The sequence below is a fragment of the Tachyglossus aculeatus genome, chromosome 5, assembly GCF_015852505.1.
Source record: "Tachyglossus aculeatus isolate mTacAcu1 chromosome 5, mTacAcu1.pri, whole genome shotgun sequence".
Lineage (NCBI taxonomy): Eukaryota > Metazoa > Chordata > Mammalia > Monotremata > Tachyglossidae > Tachyglossus > Tachyglossus aculeatus.
Window position 1 is genome coordinate 49942890 of NC_052070.1, and position 24500 is coordinate 49967389.

Here is a 24500-nt window from a genome sequence, read left to right on the forward strand (position 1 = left end):
AAATAAGTAAATAGAGTAATAAATATGTACAAACATATATACATATATACAGGTACTGTGGGGAAGGGAAGGAGGTAAGATGGGGGGGATGGAGAGGGGGAATGAGGGGGAGAGGAAGGAAGGGGCTCAGTCTGGGAAGGCCGCCTGGAGGAGGTGAGCTCTCAGCTCCAGTGTGGCACCAATGTGAAATTCTAATATACAGTACTGTTTTCCCAGAGCTGTATCTGACCTGAGTATCTTGTATCTACATCAATGATTAACTGCAGTGTTTGACACATAGTAAGTGCTTAAAAATGCATTATTGCTATTGCTATTATTATCATCCCTCCTTTTAACCTTAACTTGAGCAGGTTCCAAATCCACTAGAACAATCTAATGCATTTTGAGGTAGTAAGTCAATGATATTTTCATACAATGATCTGTTCATACAATTGCCCAATTTTCCACCCCCATCTTTGGGTGGGGAAGAAAGACCTGCGAAACTGTGTCGTACCTGGCCATGGGGTTGTAAGCCTGAGCCAGGGCCCAGCAGGAGCGCAGCGAAGGCGATGAGGAATCCTTCAGCAGTTCCAGGCTCAGCCGCCTCAGCCACTCCAACCAGTCATCCTTCGACACCCTCCTAGCCGCTCCCCAGGCCTGTAACACAACAAGCAACAGCGGAGGTCATCTTTCAGCACGAGTCTGGGAGTCAGAAGGTCAAGAGTTCTAATCTCAGCCCCGCCACTTGTCTGCTGTGTGGCCCTGGGCAGGTCATTTCGGTTCTCTGGGCCTCAGTTACCTCAGCTATCAAATGGGGATGAAGACTGTGAGCCCCACGTGGGACAACCTGATCACCTTGTATCCCCCCCAATGCTTAGTTTGTCAAGTTTCAGGTGTCTGTGGGACGGTCACGTACAGATGTCCTACAGAGAGGAGGAAATTCAAGACTGTAGAGAAGGAGAGGGGTCAGGGCTGAAGAGACAGACTGGGAATCATCTGTTTGGAGATGATAGTTGAAGCCATGGGAGTGAGTGAGTTCAACACTGTTACTACTATTAAAGGCCCTTACTCTCACTCTCCTTCCTTTCCTCACCTCTATCTTCAACTTCTCATTACTGATGGCTTCTTCCTTCAAGCACACTCAAGTCTCCCCTATATTTAAAAAGCCCTCTCTCGACTTTACGGTCCCCTCAAGATAGCGCTCCATCCCCCTAATCCCATTCCACTCTAATCTCTAGCGCTTAGAACTGTGCTTTGCACATAATAAGTGCTTAAATGCCATTATTATTATTATTGAAACCAGTTATATATATATACTTGCTGCCTTCAGTTCCTTTCCACAAAATCACTTTTGGACCGGCTTCAGTGAGGTTTTTGACCCCTTCAGCCTGAGAACGGTGCATCTCTTAAAATCACCAATGACATCCTTATGGGCAAGGCCAATGGGCCCTATTTTAATCCTCTTTAACCACTCAGGAACCTTTGGCATTATGGGACACTTCCTCCTTCTTGAAGGACCATCAGGCTTTGTTTTAGCCGACACGGTAATAATAATAATAATAATAATAATAATAATAATAATAATAATGATATTTATTAAGCATTTACTATGTGCAAAGCACTGTTCAAAGCACTGGGGAGGTTACAAGGTGATCGGGTTGTCCCACGGGGGCGCTCCCAGTCTTTATCCCCATTTTCCAGATGAGGGAACTGAGGCCCAGAGACGTGCAGTGACTTGCCCAAAGTCACACAGCTGACAGTTCAACGTACCTCGTTCTCGCCCGTCCCGCCATCGACCCCCGGCCCACGTCATCCCCCAAGTCTGGAATGCCCTCCCTCTGCCCATCCGCCAAGCTAGCTCTCTTCCTCCCTTCAAGGCCCTACTGAGAGCTCACCTCCTCCAGGAGGCCTTCCCACACTGAGCCCCTTCCTTCCTCTCCCCCTCGTCCCCCTCTCCATCCCCCCCATCTTACCTCCTTCCCTTCCCCACAGCACCTGTATATATGTATGTTTGTACATATTTATTACTCTATTTATTTATTTATTTTACTTGTACATATCTATTCTATTTATTTTATTTTGTTGGTATGTTTGGTTTTGTTCTCTGTCTCCCCCTTTTAGACTGTGAGCCCACTGTTGGGTAGGGACTGTCTCTATATGTTGCCAATTTGTACTTCCCAAGCGCTTAGTACAGTGCTCTGCACATAGTAAGCGCTCAATAAATACGATTGATGATGATGATGATGACAGTTGGCAGAGCCGGGATTTGAACCCATGACCTCTGACTCCCAAGCCCGGGCTCTTTCCACTGAGTCATGCTGCTTCTCACCTGATTCAGGTATTCACCTGATTCTTATCCTACCGCTCTGACCATTCTTCAGTCTCGTCTCCCACCTCCCAATCCCTACCTGTGGATGCCCCGGCCCGACTCCGCTCTGTACTCTCTCTCCCTGTCTCTCTCTCTCTTCCCACCCACTCTCAGGCTCATTCGCTCGCTCCGCTTCACCTACCACCTCTACGTGGACGACTTCCAAATCCTCTCTAGCCCCAAACTCTTGTCTAACCCACAAACCCAAACTTCCTCTTGCCTCCAGGATACCTCCACCGGATGCCCCACTGACACCTCAAGCTTAACATGCCCAAACTAAACTTCTCATCTTCCCTCCTACACTGTCTCTTCTTCCCAACTTTCCCATCTTTGTCATTCCTAATGCCAGAAGCCCACATCCTCGGCATCATCACTGACTTTTCATTCATTCAATCGTATTTACTAAGCGCTTACTGTGTGCAGAGCACTGTACTAAGCGCTTGGGGAGTACAAGTTGGCAACATATAGTGACTTCTCACTATCTCTCAACCTTCGCATTCAAACTACGGTTAAGCCCTGCCAGTTCTTTGTTAATAACATTTCCCACATCCAACCACCCATCTCCACCTTATACTGCTACTCCCCTGGTCCAGCTCTTTTCTATCATGGCTGGACTACTGTGTCAATCAATCGTATTTATGGAGCGCTTACTGTGTGCAGAGCACTGTACTAAGTGCTTGGGAAGTACAAGTTGGCAACATATAGAGACGGTCCCTACCCAACCGTCTCACTGGTCTCCTTGCCTCCAGCTTCTCTACCTTCCACTCTAAACGTTACGCTGCTGCAATAATCAGCTCCTGGAAGCATAACTCATCTCATTCCCCCCTCCTCAAAACCCTCCAAACGCTTCCCACTTCTCTCCACAGCTCGCAAAAATTCCTCACGGTCACCTTCAAGCCCTCGACCAACTCTCCCCGTTTTATACACCAACCCTCTCCACTCGATGTCCAGTTCACACTTCATTCTTCCCAAGCCCACCACCTTGCTGAACTTCATTCTAGATTCTCTCGCCTTCATTCCCTCACTCACGCTATTCCACCAGCCCGGAACTCCCTCCTTGCCCTAATCTGACAGATCACAGTCCTCCTCACCTTCGAATTCCTCAAAAAAAATTCCACCTCCCCCAACAAGCTTTCCCCACATCTCACAAGGCCCATCTGCCACTTCCAGCACTTATTTATTTATGCCTTCCCCCAGCACTTTGGCATATTTGCATGCTTGGTTGAGGCATCCATTTATTTATTCTGATTATCTCTTCTGTAAATATTTGTGTGCCTGTCTCCCCTGTTAGAATCTAAGCTCCTTGTGGGCATAGAACATAACTCATTCATTCATTCATTCAATCATATTTATTGAGCGCTATGTGCAGAACACTGTACTAAGCGCTTGGGAAGTACAAGTCAGCAACATATAGAGACGGTCCCTACCCAACAGTGGGCTCACAATCTCCTGTTGTATTTCCCAATTACTTAGAACAGTGCATTGCACCCAGGGGGTGTTCAACAAATACCTTGGCTAGTGGTATTTCTACTGCTACTACTACCACCACCTGCCCAATCCATCACCTACTCTCCTTATCAAATTACACTTTCAATTGTTCACTAGTTTGGGTATTTACCTTGATTTTATGGCTGACTCCTCTTTGTGGCTTATCAAATTACACCTTCAACTGTTCACTTGTATTGTCTGTTTGGGTATTTACATTGATTTTATGGCTGACTCCTCTTTCTCTAGATTCTCTGGATCAACAAGGACCGGAGAAGAAGCCTGGTTCAGTGGAAAGAGCCCGGGCTTTGGAGTCAGAGGTCATGGGTTCAAATCCTGGCTCTGCCAACTGTCAGCTGTATGACTTTGGGCAAGTCACTTCACTTCTCTGGGCCTCAGTTCCCTCATCTGTAAAATGGGGATTAAGCTGTGAGCCCCACACGGGACAACCTGATCACCTTGTAAACTCCCCAGCGCTTAGAACAGTGCTTTGCACATAGAAAGCGCTTAACAAATACCAACATTATTATTAGCCTCTGTTGGGTAGGGACCGTCTCTATATGTTGCCAACTTGTACTTCCCAGGCACTTAGTACAGTGCTCTGCACAACAGTAAGCGCTCAATAAATATGACAATGAATTAAGGACAAAGACAGCCCTTTTTCCTCTCCTCCTCCCCATCCCCCCTCCCCTACCTCCTTCCCCTCCCCACAGCATCTGTATATATGTTTGTACAGATTTATTTCTCTATTTTACTTACACATATTTACTATTCTATTTATTTTGTTAATGATGTGTACTTAGCTTAATTTTTATTTATTCTGGTGACTTGACACCTGTCCACATGCTTTGTTTTGTTGTCCGTCTCCCCCTTCTAGACTGCGAGCCTGTTCGTTGACAGGTAGGGACCGTCTCTATATGTTGCCAACCTGTACTTCCCAAGCGCTTAGTACAGTGCTCTGCACACAGTAAGCGCTCAATAAAGACGATTGAATTTGGTTTATATGTTTTGTTTTGTTGTCCGTCTCCCCCTCCTAGACTGCAAGCCCGTTCGTTGTTAGGTAGGGACCGTATCTAGATGTTGCCAACCTATACTTCCCAAGCGCTTAGTACAGTGCTCTGCACACAGTAAGCGCTCAATAAAGACGATTGAATGAATGAATTTAACCTGACTCTCAACTACCTATCCCTGCTACTGGTCCAACGGAAAGATCCCGGCTCTGGGAATCAGGAGACCTGGGTTCTAGAATTGGTTCTACCTGCTAAGGCCATCAAGTGGTGAAAATTTCATTCATTCAATCGCATTTATTGAGCGCTTACTGTGTGCAGAGCACTGTACTAAGCGCTTGGGAAGTACAAGTTGGCAACATATAGAGACGGTCCCTACCCAACAGTGGCCTCACAGTCTAGAATTTGTGATCGAAGACCCACCTGTGCTGTTCTACCAGGTGGACAGGTCAGTGGGATTCCTGAGAAATAACTACCCAAAGTGGATGGCAAAGACCTAATGGCAATAGCACAGGCTTCGGAGTCAGAGGTTGTGGGTTCTAATCCCGACTCTGCCACTTTCATTCATTCAATAGCATTTATTGAGCGCTTACTGTGTGCAGAGCACTGTACTAAGCGCTTGGGAAGTACAAGTTGGCAACATATAGAGACGGTAACTACCCAACAGCGGGCTCACAGTCTAGAAGGGGGAGACGGACAACAAAACAAAACATATAAACCAAATAAAATAAATAGAATAAATATGTACAAGTAAAATAGAGTAATAAATGTGTACAAACATATATACACATATACAGGTGCTGGGGGGAGAGGAAGGAGGTAAGCGTGGGGGGATGGGGAGGGCTCAGTCTGGGAATAATAATGGCATTTATTAAGCACTTACCATGTGCAAAGCACTGTTCCAAGCACTGGGAAGGTCACAAGGTGATCAGGTTGTCCCACATGGGGCTCACAGTCTTAATCCCCATTTTCCAGATGAGGTAACTGAGGCACAGAGAAGCTAACTGACTTGCCCAAAGTCACACAGCTGACAATTAGCGGAGTTGGGATTCGAACCCATGACCTCTGACTCCAAAGCCCGTGCTCTTTTCACTGAGCTACGCTGCCACTTGTCAGCTGTGTGACTTTGGGCCAGTCACTTCACTTCTCCGTGCCTCAGATACCTCATCTGCAAAATGGGGATTAAGACTGTGAGCCCCCCGTGGGACAACCTGATTACCTTGTATCTACCCCGGCGCTTAGAACAGTGCTTGAAACATAGTAAGTGCTTAGCAAATACAATAATTACTATTTTTATTATAGTAAGCGCTTAATAAATACGATGGGAAGAATGAATGAATGAAGGCCCCAAGAGGACCCACAACCGTCGGCCCTTCGGCAACACACCGCACTTGAGTATGACAGATTTGGTTCCGGGTCTTTAGCAGCTGATCTGATCTTCCTGGTGAGAAGGAACTGGCTACCTCTGAGGAACGGTGGGGAATTGCTCCTGAAAGTTGGGGGTTATTTTTCAGGCTCTCTCCAGACCTCTAAGGCAGCGGGAATATCCGCCTGGACCACTGGATGTTGCAACAGAGCCTGACACTGGGCATCCTGACAACCTCAGGTGGGATGGATCATTCCCTGGCTCGGAATTCCAGAGAGGGACAAACAGTGCAAGGGCTTCAGCCCAAGCCCCGGCTACGCCCCTCCTTCCTAGCAGCAAGGAAAATCGACGGCGGGAGGAACATCCCTTCTGACATCAGCCTCTTTTCCAAGTCCGCCTTCCTCTCTTAAGTGGCCAGATGACCCCAGCAGCGGTGTTTCACAGGGGTGAAGAACTTCAGTGCACACAGATGACTAACAGATTCACACGAATCTGTGGCCAACTGGGCGTCAGCGTGTTTCGAGCTCTCTGGCCTCGGCCAGAGGCGAGAGGACAATTCACTGGGGATAAAACCCTTGCCCGGACTATTAACTGGCTCTACCGCCACCCAAGAAGTACAGCTGCGAAAGGCTAATGAGAACATATTAATACCACACTGAAGCTGGAACTGGGGCTGCTTATACGGCAATATTTTTTTTTAAATGAAGCAAGAAACCACCCCTCCGTCGACCAACGCGCTGGTGACCCAGGCAAAGTGTTGAAATAAACAACTTTGGCCATTTGCTTAAAACCGGCAAAGCAGTGTGGTTGGTGCAACTGGATTCACTAGGGATAGGCTTTGAAACTGTCCGTCCTTAAGCAGTAAGGTAAAGATCTGGCCACAATGGTGGCTTACGCAGCAAAGGATTTGGTCATCACAAAGGTAATTCAGCACAGATCAACAAACACGCCAAAGAACACTGGCCTTCTTTCAGTGCTGACCCAGGGCTAGATCTTTCCATTATGCTCATCTCCAGACCAGGAATGTTATTTGTAACAGAGGAGTCTCCGGTCGTATTCTGGTAAGAGAGTGAGGAAAGGACACTTTGTTTTTAAAGTCCCGTTAGACTTTGTTAGAAATGGAGGGTTGGCACCATTTGATACTCCAGGAGGACGTGCGCCGGATGACTAAAGTGTGGGGTGCCTTGGCGGGGTTGGTTTCTAGCAGTTTCGATCTCAAAGCGGCTGACAATTGGAGGCCTATTCCGGGGCCAGGGATGGGAAGGTTAGCTGCTCCTAAGCCCCCAAACTCCCTCTCAGGGTCGCACCTGGAGAGTTTCCAGTATCTCCAGTCTCGGCTACGGGAGGGAGAGTCAAGCAGAGACATACCCATTCCATTCCTAGCTTGGCCAGGGGCTAGCGAATGGAAGTACTTCCCAAGTGCTCAGTACAGTGCTCTGCACACAGTAAGCGCTCAATAAGAATGAATGAATGAATGGAAGGCAATCTGCTACAAGTCAAAACTCACCCATGCTGGGCAGCAGCAGCATGGGAGGGAGTTGACTCAAGTTTACTGTGCGGAAGGAGGTAATAGTAAACCACTTCCACATTTTATAGCAAGAAAACTCTACGGATACACTACCAGAACGACTGCAGATGGAGAGTGGGGCGTCCTGGGAGAGATGTGTCCGTGGTGTTGCTATGGGTCAGAAACAAGTCGACGGCATAAGAAGAGACAAGTTCTCAAACACTGAGGCGCTGCACCTACCTTCTGCAGGTTGATGGTACTGACGTGCAGTTTCTTCATGGGGCCGGTCTCCACTGGCCCGCTGGCCAGAGTCTCCCCTTGGCTAGTCCTCAGCATCCGATGCTGATAAATCAAAGGGTCCTCCTCCTCGTCAGCCAGGGTGTAGCCCTGAAACCAATCATCGGGCATGGGGATTATTGTAATGCGGTTCCACGTATACTGCCCTTGGAGTCCGGCAAGCTGGAGGCCCCCAACCGAATGGAAGAACTTGTTTTTCTTTTGGGATTGGGACTCCGACAGCCAGGGTGGAACGTTTGAAAGCCCCGAAAGGCTGGTTTCTGCGCCAAGCCAAGTAATTTTTTATAATGAAGCAAGAAACCACCCCTCCGTCAACCAACGGGCTGGGGATCCAGGCGACGTGTTGAAATAAACAACTTTGGCCATTTGCTTACTGGCCACTGGTAGTAAGTCAGGACAAATCAAGTCCTCTGCCAGTCCTCTGAAGGGGCTAAGAGAAGCAGCGTGGCTCAGTGGAAAGAGCACGGGTCATCGGTTCAAACCCCGGCTCTGCCAATTGTCAGCTGTGTGACTTTGGGCAAGTCACTTAACTTCTCTGGGCCTCAGTTACCTCATCTGTAAAATGGGGATTAAGACTGTGAGCCCCACGTGGGACAACCTGATCGCCTTGTAACCTCCCCAGCGCTTAGAACAGTGCTGTGCACATAGTAAGCGCTTAATAAATGCTATTATTTTTTTCCAACAACTCGCCCATTCCTGACAAGCAAAGGGAAAAGAAATGATAATGGAACGAACATTGCCAAAATGGGAAAACTGGAGTGGGCCGGACTAGACCGTAAGCCCATTGCTGGGTAGGGACCGTCTCTATATGTTGCCAATTTGTACTTCCCAAGCGCTTAGTACAGTGCTCTGCACACAGTAAATGCTCAATATGAATGAATGAATGAATGAATGAATGAAGGCAGAGCAGTTATTGCCAGCTAAGGGCCTGGTGACGGAGTGAGAGAGAAAATGAACTCAAGACTCACACACTCACTCACCTTAACGATCCTGCAGATGAGCACGTCATAGCGTTGGTGGGTGATTCGATGCCGCACTAGGACTTTGTTGACCATTGGGATAAAAATCTGGTACTGAAACAGAGAGGAGAAAAAGTCGTGAACCATTTCCACAATTGGGTACTGCCTATTTGCTCCTGTTTCATTCTAGTTCATAAAAGAACTGCAGGTCATTTGGTAGTGCCTTAGGATTATGGGTTGATTAATACTTCAGGCTGCAGAAGGAAATCAACCCATAGGCCCAGAGCTCCTTCCCAAATCCTCTTCCCAAACTCGCTTTCCCATCACAGTTGACACCGTCACCATCCTCCCCCTTCTGAAGCCCACAGTCTTGGTGGGATCGCCGAGTCCTCCCTCTTTTTCAACTCTCACATTCAGTCTGCCACCAAATTCTGTTGGCTTCTCCTCCACATCATTTCTGGAATCTGCCCCCTTGCTCGCCATCCGAATGGTCACCACTTGTCAAATCCCGTCTCATTGCTCTCCGGTCCATACTTCACTCTGTGATCCTGTTAATTTTTCTAAACCATCATTCTGCAACACATCTCCTAGACACGTCTTTCTAGACTGTGAGCCCACTGTTGGGTAGGGACCGTCTCGATACGCTGCCAATTTGTACTTCCCAAACGCTTAGGACAGTGCTCTGCACACAGTAAGCGCTCAATAAATATGACTGAATGAATGAATGAATCTCCCCATTCCTTAAAAACCTCAAAATGGTCCCCATTCCTTTCCACATCAAACAGAACCTCCTGGTCATTGGTTCCCTCCCTCTTATTTACCCACAGTTTTCCCACCATTTACTCTCCGTTCTTCTCCAAACTCCCTGAGCCAGTTGTCAGCACCTGCTGACTCCACTTCCTCTTCTCCAGTTCTCTTCTTGACCCCCTCCCATCTGACTTCTGCCCCCTTCACTCTACAGTAACTGCCCCCCTCTAAATTCATCAGTGATCTTCTTCTTGCCAAATCCAAGGGCCTCTACTCCATCCTAATCCTCCTTGACCTCTCAGCTGCCTCTGACAATGGGGACCACCCCCTTCTCCTGGAAACCTTTTCTAACTTTGGCTTCACTGATACTATCCTCTCCTGGTTCTCTTCTTCCCTCTCTTTCTGACAGCCCATTCTCAGTCTCTTTCGTGGGCTCCTCCTCTACCTCCCACCCTCTAACTGTGGGAGGTCCTCAAGGCTAGGTTGTGTGTCCCCTTTTCTCCATCTACACCCACTTCCTTGGAGAACTCATTCGCTCCCATGGCTTCAACTACCATCTCTGCAGGGGATAATTCCCAAATCTACCTCTCCCCCTCTCTGCAGTCTGGCATTTCCTCCAGCCTTCAGGACATTTCTACTTGGATGTTCCTCCAACACTTCTGGTTAAACATGTCCAACACAGAACTCCTTATCTTCCCACCCCAATTCCAGCGTTTGTCTTTCCCCATCACTGTACATAACACTACTATCCTCCCTGTCTCACAAGCCTGTAACCTTATTGATATGCTTCAATCACCTCCCTTACTCAATCCACATAATCAAATTGTCCACAAATCCTGTTGGTTCTTCCTTCTTAACATTACAAAAATCCACCCTTTTCTCTCCATCCAAACTATCACTGTGCTAATCCACTTATATCCTGCCGTGACCCCTGCATCAGCCTCCCATCTCTTCCCACTCCAGTTCACATTTCATTCTGCTGCATTGATCGTTTTTCTAAAAAAAAGTTCAGTCCCCGTCTCCCCATTCCTCAAGAACGTCCACTGGTTCCCCATCCCATCCACCTCAAACAGAAAATCCATACCATATGCTTCAAATCACTAAATATGTGCTCCACCATATGCTTCAAATCACTTAATATGCACTCCCTGACCAACCTTACCTCAACGAACTCTTACTGCAACCGAGTCTGTGACACTTGGCTCCTCTAATGTCAACCTACTCAATGTACCCTGATCTCATCCTCCTCCCTCTGGAGTGGAACTCCCTCTCCCCAGTGTGGCTCAGTGGAAACAGCCCGGGCTTTGGAGTCAGAGGTCATGGATTCCAATCCCAGCTCCGCCAGTTGTCAGCTGTGTGACTTCGGGCAAGTCACTTAACTTCTTTGGGCCTCAGTTCCCTCATCTGTAAAATGAGGATTAAGACTGAGCCCTCTCCCCAGCGTGGCTCACTGGAAAGAGCCCGGGCTTTGGAGTCAGAGGTCATGGATTCCAATCCCAGCTCCGCCAGTTGTCAGCTGTGTGACTTTGGGCAAGTCACTTCACTTCTTTGGGCCTCAGTTCCCTCACCTGTAAAATGGGGATTAAGACTGTGAGCCCCCCCCGTGGGACAACCTGATCACCTTGTAACCTCCCCGGTGCTTAGAACAGTGCTCTGCACATAGTAAGCGCTTAATAAATGTCATTATTATTATTATTAGTACACTACAGACCACACCTCTCCCCATCTTCAAAGCCTTATTAAAAATCACATTTCCTCCAAGATGCCTTTCCCAAAGCCCTCATTTCTTCTACTCCCTCTCCCTTCTGCATTGCCTATGCACTTAGATCTGTACCCCTTAGGCACTTCACAGTCACCATCCTCAACCCCACAGTACTTACGTATATATCCATAATTTATTTTAATGTCTGTCTTCCCCCTCTACAGTGTAAGCTCCTAGTAGACAGATAATATGTCTACCAATTCTGTTATATTCTACTCACCCAAGAGCTTAGTAATGATGGCATTAAGTGCTTACTATGTGCAAAGCCCTGTTCTAAGTGCCGGGGAGGTTACAAGGTGATCAGGTTGTCCCATGGGGGCTCACAGTCTTCATCCCCATTTTACAGATGAGGTAAATGAGGCACAGAGAATCAATCAATCCATCAAATCGTATTTATTGAGCACTTACTGTGTGCAGAGCACTGTACTAAGTGCTTGGGAAGAACAAGTTGGCAACATATACAGATGGTCCCTACCCAACAGTAGGCTCACAGTCCAGAAAAAGTTAAGTGACTTGCCCAAAGTCACACAGCTGACAGTTGGCGGAGCCAGGATTTGAACTCATAAGTATAGTGCTCTGCTCACAGTAAGTGCTCAATATTCATTCATTCAATGGTATTCATTGAGCGCTGTGTGCACAGCACTGTGTTAAGCGCTTGGGAGAACACAACACAACGATAAACAGACAGGTTCTCTGCCCACAATTAGCTTACAGTCTAAAGGATGATAAGATTCAGTGATTGAGCCGTGTTGTCTTCGCTTTTCCCATCTCTGAGCCCTTTTCACCTGGAACTCTCTCCCACTTCTTATTCACTGTTCCACAGCTCTCCCCATCTTCAGAGTCCTTCTGATATCACACGTCCTCCAGGAGGCCTTCCCAGACAAATTTTTCCATTTCCCCAGGTCACATCCCCCTTCGGCCACCTTAGTCCAGTGCTCCGCACCCGGTAAGCGCTCGATAAATATAACTGATTGACCACTCGTGTACCAAGTATATTCACGCATCCCTAGCACTTCTGTACATATCCATTTACATACCCTCCTATTGAAGGATTTACCTACAAATCCATTTTTCCTTTCTCTTCCTCTTTCTGTAATTTATTTGGCACCTGTCTTGAGTGAAAGGATCTTGTCTAATGACTCTGCTGTATTTTCCCAAGAGCTTTGTATAGTACAGTGTTCCACCCACAGCACCTGCGAAACAAATCCAACTAAATGTCTGATTTTGGAAACCGGGTCTCCCTAGGAGTCCTTCAATACCTTCTTCCCCAGCTGGAAGACGAGCGAAGACAGAGTGTCCATGGCAGTGGGCCGCAGCTCTGGGCTCAGATCCAACGTCCGCACTATGGGATGAATAATCCGGGAGGCGTAATCGGTGAAATCCAGGGACTCTGTCAAACGGTCTACGGTCTCTAGGGCGGCCCTGCGATCGGGAGGAGAGGCAACGTGATGTGGGGTTGAAGGAGGGATTGAGGACACTGCACTGTTTTGCCTCGTTGTTCCTCGATCTCATTGCACTGTCGACCTCTCACCCAGATCCTGCCTCTAGCCTGGCATGCCCTCCCTCCTCAAATCTGACAGATAATTACTCTCCCCACATTTGAAGCATTACTGAAGGCACATCTCTTCCAAGAAGCCTTTCCTAAGACCTCCTGTCCCACTCCCTTCTGCTTCCAAGACTTGCTCCCTTTGTTCATCTCCCCTCCCAGCCCCACAGCACTTAGGTACATATCTGTCATTTTTTAATTTATCATCATCATCATCATCATCATCAATCGTATTTATTGAGCACTTACTGTGTGCAGAACACTGTACTAAGCGCTTGGGAAGTACAAATTGGCAACATATAGAGACAGTCCCTACCCAACAGTGGGCTCACAGTCTAAAAGGGGGAGAGAGAGAACAAAACCAAACATACTAACAAAATAAAATAAATAGAATAGACATGTACAAGTAAAATAAATAAATAGAGCAATAAATATGTACAAACATATATACATATATACAGGTGCTGTGGGGAAGGGAAGGAGGTAAGATGGGGGGGATGGAGAGGGGGACGAGGGGGAGAGGAAGGAAGGGGCTCAGTCTGGGAAGGCCTCCTGGAGGAGGTGAGCTCTCAGTAGGGCCTTGAAGGGAGGAAGAGAGCTAGCTTGGCGGATGGGCAGAGGGAGGGCATTCCAGGCCCGGGGGAGGACGTGGGCCGGGGGTCGATGGCGGGACAGGCGAGAACGAGGTACGGTGAGGACAGACATAATTTATATGTCTGTCTCTCCCTCTAGACTGTAACCTCGTTGTGTGCAGGGAATGTGTCCGCTTATTGTTATGTTGTACTCTCCCAAAAACTTAGCACAATGCTCTGCATACAGTAAGCGCTCAATAAATACGATCTAATGAATGAAGGAACACTCAGCACATTCGATCTACGGAACTTAATTAAAATACATCTAGCTTCTGTGAAAGTGGGGTTGGAAGGAGCGAAGAATCCTGTAACCATGGAAATTCTTCAGTGCCATTTGCTTATGCATTTAAGAGCTCACAGTCTTTAGAAGCAGCTGGCGCAGTGGAAAGAGCCCGGGCTTTGGAGTCAGAGGTCATGGGTTCAAATCCCAGCTCTGCCAACTGTCAGCTGTGTGACTTTGGGCAAGTCACTTAACTTATCTGAGCCTCAGTTACCTCATCCGTAAAATGGGGATTGACTGTGAGCCCCCCGTGGGACAACCTGATCACCTTGTAACCTCCCTAGCGCTTAGAACAGTGCTTTGCACATAGTAAGCACTTAATAAATGCTGCTATTATTATGCATGCCAGTAGGAAGGGGTCACAACGATCAGACCGAAATGATTCAAAGTCAACGGCACCATGGTTTCCGAACTGAGCGCCACCCCTCATTCTCGAAGGGAGTCGGCCTTCGTGTTAAAAAAATGCCGACGCTCTTGGGTATCGAGGTGGACATTATCATCAAGCGAAGGGGATATCTATTCTATTTATTTTATTTTGTTAACATGTTTTGTTTTGTTCTCTGTCTCCCCCTTCTAGACTGTGAGCCCGCTGTTGGGTAGGGACCGTCTCTATATGTTGCCAACTTGGACTTCCCAAGCGCTTAGTCCAGTGCTCTGCACACAGTAAGTGCTCAATAAATACGATTGATTGATTGATTGATTGATTGATAGAAGCCTGGCTCCTAGAGGAGATGGAGCAAGTTACTGCCCAGGGACAGCGGATGCACTTAGAGTGAGGTGACTGGCCTATCGTCCCACTGCTGGGCCCACCGCGAAGCTCCTTACTTGCGAGCCGCTAAGGGAGCATCGGGGGCATCGAACAGCTTGACGATTGGAGGCAGCAGCAAATGCAGGTAGTCGTCCAAGTTGGCCCCGAACAGCTGGATGGCGTTCAACAACTGGGGTGGGAAACCAAACGATCGCCTTTGGACAAGTGTGCCTTCCTCGGCCCGTGCCGCTCAGAGCCAGCCCCGACTCTGCAAAGGCTCTCTTCTTCCTCCCAACCCAACCGGCTCAGTCCACACGAAGTCACCCGGTGCTTAGGACGGCGCTCGGTACACTCAACCGATCGACGGCTGACGGACCGACTGAGCGACGTCACTAACCTTGATGGAAACGGCGCGTCCTGGGCTGCTGTCGTGCATGAAGACCCGTAACATGTGGGGGATCAGCTGGGGCAAGTAAAGCTTGAACTCACCCCCGAGGGCAACCACTATCTGCTCGATGAGTAGGATGATTGTGCTCTGGATTGAGCTGTTCATGACCCAGAACTCCTGAAAAGGCAGGGGACGAAATTAGGCACCACCCCGTTGCCCCTTTTGTGAGAGACTAGGGAAGGTCGTGGGAAGGGAAGTGGCAGCGGGTATGTCCCATCTCAAACGGACTCCTTCTACAAAGCCCATCCCGATCCCGGGACAAACTTCAGAAGAGGACCAGGTAAGAGTCCTTGCGGCGGAAACCATCTGGCGCTGCCGAGGGACCGGTCCGTGTCTTTTCTGATCGTTCTAGATTCACAGCCCGCAAGGGCAGGCTCTTACAGAGTCCTAGATGGGTCGGAAATCAGAGGCCTGGTCCACCCCATCACCATCATCATCATCAATCGTATTTATTGAGCGCTTACTATGTGCAGAGCACGGTACTAGGCGCTTGGGATGTACAAATTGGCAACATGTAGAGCTCCCAAGAACCAAACGGACTAGCAACGAGCTCAGACCAGACACTGATTCCGAGCCCCACCGACCCACTATCCCCCGCGTCTTCCAATCCCCAGATGCTGGACTGATACAGAGGGGCAGACGGAATTCACCAAAACAACCGGGTCGAAAGGCTGCCGGATCACAAGAGGTCACGGAGGTGGCCTTTTTGGCAAGCAGGGAAATGGAGTCACCAGAGGCGCCCCCCTGGGTGCTCCTCCAGAAAACACTATAGTTCATTCATTCATTCAATCGTATTTATTGAGCGCTTGCTGTGTGCAGAGCACCGTACTAAGCACTTGGGAAGTCCAAGTTGGCAACATATAGAGACGGTCCCTACCCAACAGTGGGCTCACAGTCTAGAAGGGGGAGACAGACAACAAAACAAAACACGTTAACAAAATAAACGTCAGCAAAGAGGGTCGAGGCAGTCCAAGGTTAGATCGGAGTTGGGCTTGACGCTAGCTTTGCCAGCTCAGAGCAAGAAGCTCAAGGGGATGGAGGTAATATTTGGGTCCCGTTTCTGCCCCTGGGATGGCATCCTCCACCCACAGGGTCACCGGAACCAGACAGCCCTTGCTACGGCTCAGCAGCTAAACACGAGGTGGCCTATCTTGGCCGTTCCTGCTCCCGCTAGACTCTCCCAAGGGCTCCAGCACCGATCCACCGAGCCCACTGTTGGGTAGGGACTGTCTCTATATGTTGCCAATTTGTACTTCCCAAGTGCTTAGTACAGTGCTCTGCACATAGTAAGCGCTCAATAAATACGATTGATGATGATGATGATGACTCAGGAGGCGTTCTATAGCTATGCCATTGACTGTCTCCCAGACCCATATTACAGCTGAAATACGCCATCAGAAAGAACAATCAAATGTTCCCATCCTTGGCCCCTCGAACAAAGAGTGCCGTCTGGGAGAAAGACGGGTCCCTGGAGGCGAATGCTCTTTTCCGGAGCTGCATAATTTAGACTGTGAGCCCACTGTTGGGCAGGGACTGTCTCTATATGTTGCCAACTTGTACTTCCCAAGCGCTTAGTACAGTGCTCTGCACACAGTAAGCGCTCAATACGAGCGATTGATTGATTAATAATGATGATGACATTTATTAAGCGCTTACTATGTGCCAAGCACCGTTCTAAGCGCTGGGGAGGTTACAAGGTGATCAGGTTGTCCCACGGGGGGGGCTCACAGTCTTCATCCCCATTTTTACAGAGGAGGGAACTGAGGCCCAGAGACGTCAAGTGACTTGCCCAAAGTCACACAGCTGGCAATTGGCGGAGCCGGGATTTGAACCCACGACCTCTGACTCCAAAGGCTGGGCTCTTTCCACTGAGCCAGGAGCTCAGCAATGAAATCACCATGGGCTTCAGAGCTGCCACAGCTCTTTGGCTGCTCATTTACGCGGCGCTCATTCTGCCTTCCAGAGGGAACAGTCCTCAGCCTTCCGCCCTCTCGGTGCCTTGCTCCCGTCCTTTTCCATGGGTGAGGCCAGGGGGGATGCCCAGGGATTACTGGGAGGACTACACAAAGAGGGCCATTCTCTTCCCAGTCCAGGGAAAATGTCAAATGGGGATTAAGACTGTGAGCCCCCCGTGGGACAACTTGTAACCTCCTCAGCACTTAGAACAGTGCTTTGCACATAGTAAGCGCTTAATAAATGCCATTATTATTATTACTGATCTCAGTAGAACGCTCCGGATCCCCCGCCCCTGCTCGGGCATTATTTAAAGCAGTGACTTCTCCGTGTGGGGCTCTGGCTCGGCGGCACTCCCATCTCCCGCTCTTCCAGGATTTCTGTGACAAATCCCGGCTGGCCTTTCGATCTCACGTCCCCCGTCTCTCTGCCTTACGCTAACAGGCGCCTGAGGCACAGGGACGTCCTGTCCTAGAGATCCAGGCGGCCCTGGCCCCGTTGGCTAGGCTCATTCCGGTGAGACGTCGGGAGAAAGTGAGGAAGGAGGGAAGAGGAAGAAATTCCATCATTTATTCACGCGCCAGTTAATGATCCGGAGCCATGGCTGCCAAGGACAGTAGGTGCCTGGAAGCAGCTGTTTGGCTTTAGCTCAACTGACTCTTTAAGTGCCACTGCACCAAGCCCTTCAGTGGAATAATAATAATAATAATGGCATTTATTAAGCTCTTACTATGTGCAAAGCACCGTTCTAAGCGCTGAGGAGGCTACAAGGTGATCAGGTTGTCCCATGGGGGGCTCACAGTCTTAATCCCCATTTTACAGATGAGGTCACTGAGGCACAGAGGAGTGAAGTGGCTTGCCCAAAGTCACCCAGCTGACAACTGGCGGAGCTGGGATTTGAACCCATGAACTCTGACTCCAAAGCCCGGGCCCTTTCCACTGAGCCACGCTGCTTCTCGAAGAGAATGACAGTACAGTCCCCTCAGGGCGGCTCAGCTCCAGTAATCACACGGCCAATTTATACTTTTGAATGATGCAGCGGAAAAAGGGAGAGTGCAATTTTGGGTACCCAGAAAGGGGGTTGGAATCAGACATCTCCCAGATAACAGAGAAATAACACCCAAATAGAAAATAGAGAAGCAGCGTGGCTCAGTGGAAAGAGCCCGGGCTTTGGAGTCAGAGGTCATGGGTTCAAATCCCGGCTCCTCCGTCAGCTGTGTGACTTTGGACAAGTCAGTTCACTTCTCCGTGCCTCAGTTCCCTCATCTGTAAAATGGGGATTAAAAGTGTGAGCCTCACAGGGGACAACCTGATCACCTTGTAGCCTCGCCAGAGCTTAGAACAGTGCTTTGCACATAGTAAGCACTTAATAAATCCCATCATTATTATTATTATTATTATTATAATAGAGAAGCAGCGTGGCTCAGTGGAAAGAGTCCGGGCTTTGGAGTCAGAGGTCATGGGTTCAAATCCCGGCTCCGCCAACTGTCAGCTGTGTAACTTTGGGCAAGTCACTTCACTTCTCCGTGCCTCAGTTCCCTCATCTGTCAAATGGAGAGTAAGACTGTGAGCCCCCCGTGGGACAACCTGATCACCTTGTGACCTCCCCGGGGCTTAGAACAGTGCTTTGTGCATAGTAAGCGCTTAATAAATGCCTTCATTATTATTATTAATAGAGAAGCAGCGTGGCTTAGTGGAAAGAGCCCGGGCTTTGGAGTCAGAGGTCATGGGTTCAAATCCCGGCTCCGCCAACTGTCAGCTGTGTGACTTTGGGCAAGTCACTTCACTTCTCCTTGCCTCAGTTCCCTCATCTGTCAAACGGAGATTAAGACTGTGAGCCCCCCGTGGGACAACCTGATCACCTTGTAACCTCCACAGGGCTTAGAACAGTGCTTTGCACATAGTAATCGCTTAATAAGTGCTATTATTATTATTATTATTATTATTATTATTATTATTATTATTATTATTATACACCTGGGCTGTGCTGGCACCAGAGGGCACTGTTTGGTCATCACCACCGGCTAAATTTCCAGGCTAGAAATAAACCTCATTAAAATACTCTCTCCGCACAAGCACACTCAATTTCTGGGTAGAAGGGAAAGAACGGTCAGGTTAGGGGGATAGCGGGTCCCCGGGTGATGTGCTCAATTCCTTTACTAGGCCCTAGTCACTTCCCCCAAATACCAAACAGCTTTAATCATTACGGCCCTCATTAAACACCTGTTCATGCTGGGGGTAATAACAGTAATAATAAATGATGGCATTTATTAAGCGCTTACTAGGTGCAAAGCACTCTTCTAAGCACTGGGGAGGTTACAAGGTGATCAGGTTGTCCCCCGTGGGGCTCACACTTTTAATCCCCATTTTACAGATAGGCCCAGAGAAGTGAAGTGACTAGCCTAAGGTCACACAGCTGACAATTGGCGGAGCCGGGATTTGAACCCGTGACCTCTGACTCCAAAGCCCAGGCTCTTTTCACTGAGCCATGCTGCTTCTCTAATACTTATACGATGATAATAATAATAATAATGGCATTTGTTAAGCGCTTACTATGTGCAAAGCACTGTTCTAAGCGCTGGAGAGGATACAAGGTGATCAGGTTGTCCCACATGGGGCTCACAGTCTTAATCCCCATTTTACAGATGAGGTAACTGAGGCACAGAGAAGTGAAGCGACTTGCCCAAGGTCACACGGCTGACAGTTGTCGGAGCCGGGATTTGAGCCTGTGACCTCTGACTCCAAAGCCCGGGCTCTTTCCATCGAGCCACGCTGCTTCTCTAATACTTATACGACGATCAGATCGAACACAATCTAATTTATTCTCATTTTGCAGATGAAGGAACTGAGATCCAGAGAGCTTAGGTGACTCACCCAAGGTCCTACGGCAGACCCTTGGCACAGCTGGGATTAGAACCTAGGTCTCAGCCCCACACTCTTTCCACCAGACCAGGCGGCTCCATTTCGGGGAGACCGTTGCTGCTGGAAACCTACTTTCCCGACGCTTTTAATTCCACGGCCCTGGGGGCCCACTGATGCCCAGCTGGACCCTTCACTCGGACTATCCACTGAGGCCGTGATTCCTTCAAGACTGTCATGGAGGAGAATGCTACTTCCCACCCCAACCAGCTTCCGAGTTTCCTCCGGCCTTAACGCCCTGAAGCTGAAAGGACAAAAGCTCCACTCACTCTCATGAGGGTGACGATTTCATCCATGTAGGGTCTGATGTGGCTCCTCACGAAGGACACTAACATTCCCAGCTGCTGGAACAGGAACTGAAAAGCAAAAAAAAAAAAAAAAAAAAAAAAAAGAAAACCGACTTTCAAAATGTGGCTAAGCAGACATCGCGGAGGCGGGCTCCCTGCCCTCTTCCTACAGTTCCACGAAGGTGGGGATGACTGGAAAAATTTGGTTTCCATTACCGTCCCTCCGGCTGAGCAGAGCTCTCAACATCTGACACCCAGGTCCTGCGACACCGTGCCTTGTTCTCGCCCGTCCCAACGTCGACCCCCGTCCCACATCATCCCCGGGGCCTGGAATGCCCTCCCTCCCCACATCCGCCAAGCTAGCTCTCTTCCTCCCTTCAAGGCCCTACTGAGAGCTCATCTCCTCCAGAAGGCCTTCCCAGACTGAGCCCCCTCCTTCCTCTGCCCCTCCTCTCCCTCTCCATCCCTCCGCCTTACCTCCTTCCCTTCCCCGCAGCACCTGTATATATGTATATATGTTTGTACGCATTTATTACTCTATTTATTTATTTATTTTACTTGTACATATCTATTCTATTTATTTTATTTTGTTAATATGTTTTGTTTTGTTCTGTCTCCCCCTTCTAGACTGTGAGCCCACTGTTGGGTAGGGACCGTCTCTATGTGTTGCCAACTTGTGCTTCCCAAGCACTTAGTCCAGTGCTCTGCACACAGTAAGCGCTCAATAAATACGATTGATTGATTGATTGATTGAAAAGGCCATCTGTGACGATCAAAATCCTGGCTTGGGTGGCCGATGACTAGATCTGCTGCCTCTTAGGATTCAGGACAGGTTCCAGGGTTCACCAGGGCCCAAAACCTCTGGAGATGGCCTGGAAGTATTTCAACCAACCACATACAGATGACTATTCCATGCTGATGATCCCAATTCATCATCACTCTTTGTTAAAGTGACAGTTGCATCTCCTTCCCAGTACGGTCCTCACTGTTTACAGACAGTGTCTCCAGATTCATTCAATCGTATTTATTGAGCGCTTACTGTGTGCAGAGCACTGTACTAAGCGCTTGGGAAGTCCAAGTTGGCAACATCTAGAGACGATCCCTATCCAACAGTGGGCTCACAGTCTAGAAGGGGGAGACAGAGAACCAGAACAAAACATACTAACAAAATAAAATAAATAGAATATGTACAAATAAAATAGAGTAATAACAGTAATAGTACTAGCAGCAGCAGTAACAGTATTTATTCATTCAATCTAATTGTCTCAAAGAGACATTCTCAGATATATACCCATGGGGGTACTTGCTCCCCACCGGGCAGTCTGCTGTTTAGACCAAAATGCCCCTCACTGCTCCTTGCTCACGACCTCCCTTTCCCTAAATATGAGGGACCACCACTCTCCCCCCCTTCAAAGGGCTACTAAAATCATATCTCCTCCAGGAAGTCTTCTCTGACTAAATTCTCATCCCCCCCACCCAAACCCTGCTTCCCTTTCTTGCCTTACCCAAGCCCTTAATCCCACTCCCTCAAGGACTCACCCCGCCCCCACAGAACCTATATTGGAAGAATTTCAACCAACCGCATACAGATGACTATTCCATGTCAGCTTTTACTTCCCAAGTGCTTAGTACAGTGCTCTGCACACAGTAAGCGCTCAATAAATACGACTGAATGAATGAATGATCCCAATTCATCATCACTCTTTGTTAAAGTGACAGCTGCATCTCCCTCCCAGGACTTTCCTCACTGTTTACAGACGTCTCCAGATGAATCTAACTGTCTGGCCTCATATTCTTCCTTCCTTTACCTGTGATTTGATTTAATATCTTTCTCTCCCACTGGACTGAAAGCCTCTGTCGGTCAGCTGTACTGCATCCTTCCAAGTGCTAAGTACAAAGTCACCGCTCAGTAAATACCACGGACTGACTGAATGTTCACTTCGGACAGGCAAGGAAGCAAACACTCACTCAAATGTCCCCACTCTGCAGGACCGAACACTCAGTCAATTCATGGCTGGCTACGCTCGGTCATTTCATGTCTGGCGCATACCAAAAACCAGAAGTGACTCTGAATGAATGAATAATAATAATTCTGGTATTTGTTAAGTGCTTACTATGTGCCAAGCACTGTTCTAAGTGCTGGGGTGGATAAAGGTAATCACATTGTGGGGGTGGGGGGAGTCCTGAATGGAGGGGGGTTAAATGCTTGGGTTAGATAAGGAAGGGAAACAGGGTTGGGAGGATGAGAGTTTAGTTGGAGAAGACTTTCTGGAGGAGATATGATTTTAGTAGTCCTCTGAAGGTGGAAAGGGTGGTGATCTCGCTTACGTTGGGGAAGGGAGGTCACTGGCTCGTGAGGTGAGAGCCAGGGGCGGTGAGGGGCATTTTGGTCTAAGTTTAAGGAGATAAATGCCCGAGTGCTCCACGGACTGGAGAAAAGAGGGCCAAAATCTTGCTTTTTAACACTTCTAGGTCCCTCCTCCCAGTCTAACTTCCAACAGGGGCCAAATTCAACAGCACCGGTTTCCGAAGGCCCCCGGATTTGATCCGCTGATGGCGCTGAGTTATGCTAAGTGGGGGCCAGGCTGCTCCGGTCAGCCTTCACTCATGCGAACCATGAGGTGGGAACCGCAGAGTGCGTGCCAGGGTTGAAGCTGGAGGTACAGGGGGCGGATGGAGAGGGGAAGGGGAAGTGGTGGGGAGCTCGGGGAGATAAAGACTTCAGCTGAGTGAAAAACCAAGTGACTGAAGGAGGAACAAAGCCTGCTGCAAAGAGTGCGGTCAGACACGGATCGGGGACACCTCTTAAGTGGCCACATCCTCTCAGGAGTGGCGACTTGATGGTCAGAAACAGGCAACAGCCTCTTTCCTACTTTAAGGCCTTGTGTATCCAACTCATCTCTTCTCCCCTGTACTCTCTCACCAGGCTCTTCCACCTGAAAATTAACATTTGAAAAGAACGTGCCGCGGAGCTTGGGGCAAATTGGGCCAATTCTGGAAGAGCAAGAACTCACCAGAAGGAAATGCTTCCACTACGCCCCATATCTCAAGGGAGAGATGGTTTCTTGGTACAAAAACTGGAGCTAATTTTCATGCTTTGCGATTCGATCTAAAAGAATCCGCTCTTTCCCTCTGAGACCTCATCAACCCAGGGCAGGTACAAACAACCGTCAGATCCTCTTGCCTGCCACGGGCCCACCGTCCTCGGAATGGCGGCGAAGAGGCCTTGGGACGGGATGCGCTATAAACCGGTTTACTGGGATCCAATTTGCCATCGTGCTGGCAGATTGAGAGGCCGGCGTAACCTGAAGAAGAAGGGTTCGGCCCGGGGCCCTGGCCACTGACATCGAATGCCCCGCTTCATTCTGGACTGTGAGCCCGCTGATGGGTAGGGACCGTCTCTATATGTTGCCAACTTGTACTTCCCAAGGGCTTAGTACAGTGCTCTGCACACAGTAAGCGCTCAATAAATATGATTGAATGAATGAATGACAAAGGTCTGGGGGTCCCTCCCGACTGGGACGGACCTAGCGCTCAGATGTTTCCTGGAATCGAGGGCCGCTTTCTTGCCCCTTTCCTGGGGAGACAGGAGACTGGGTGAGGAAGTAAGTGGCTGGGGCTCGTCTCCAAATGGTCTCACTCTGACGACTGCCAAGGGAAACTGGATCCCTCTTGAGACAAATGCAAGAAAAGCTGGGGGCCAGAGCCATCGGAGGCCAGCTGAAAGACGTGAGACCACCGGGGCCAGCACTGGAAACGGGAAGAAAACCGAGTCCTTTAAGCCAATGATGGCCGCTGCTCTTTCAGGTGGATCAATCAATCAATCAATCGTATTTATTGAGCGCTTACTGTGTGCAGAGCACCGTACTAAGTGCTTGGGAAGTACAAGCTGGCAACATATAGAGACGGTCCCTACCCAACAGTGGGCTCACAGTCTAGAAGGGGGAGACGGAGAACAAAACCAAACATATTAACAAAATAAAATAAAATAAAATAGAATAGATATGTACAAGTAAAATAAATAAATAAATAAATAATAATAATAGATGAAGGTCAAAAGAGAGAACTCCTCTCTTGGCCGGTGTCCGGGCCAGTAGCCCAGAAAGAACAGAGTTGGAGGGGACAGGGTAGCAACGGCCAAATACGCATCACGCAGCAGAGAAGCAGCACGGCTCAGAGGAAAGAACACGGGCTTGGGAGCCAGAGGTCA

The 24500-nt window shown here is 48.7% G+C and overlaps 1 protein-coding gene across 1 annotated transcript in view; it reads right to left on the reverse strand.

Moving 5' to 3' along the window:
• Positions 1–24500, reverse strand: part of MTOR (mechanistic target of rapamycin kinase) — a 174929-nt gene that overhangs the window by 109652 nt on the left and 40777 nt on the right. Inside the window, exons 19-25 of the mRNA XM_038746139.1 lie at positions 20273–20359; positions 15081–15248; positions 14761–14873; positions 12737–12899; positions 8990–9082; positions 7953–8099; positions 494–636 (exon numbers count right to left, since the gene is read on the reverse strand). Coding sequence (XP_038602067.1) covers positions 494–636; positions 7953–8099; positions 8990–9082; positions 12737–12899; positions 14761–14873; positions 15081–15248; positions 20273–20359 — 914 coding nt within the window. The remainder of the gene's footprint in view (positions 1–493; positions 637–7952; positions 8100–8989; positions 9083–12736; positions 12900–14760; positions 14874–15080; positions 15249–20272; positions 20360–24500) is intronic.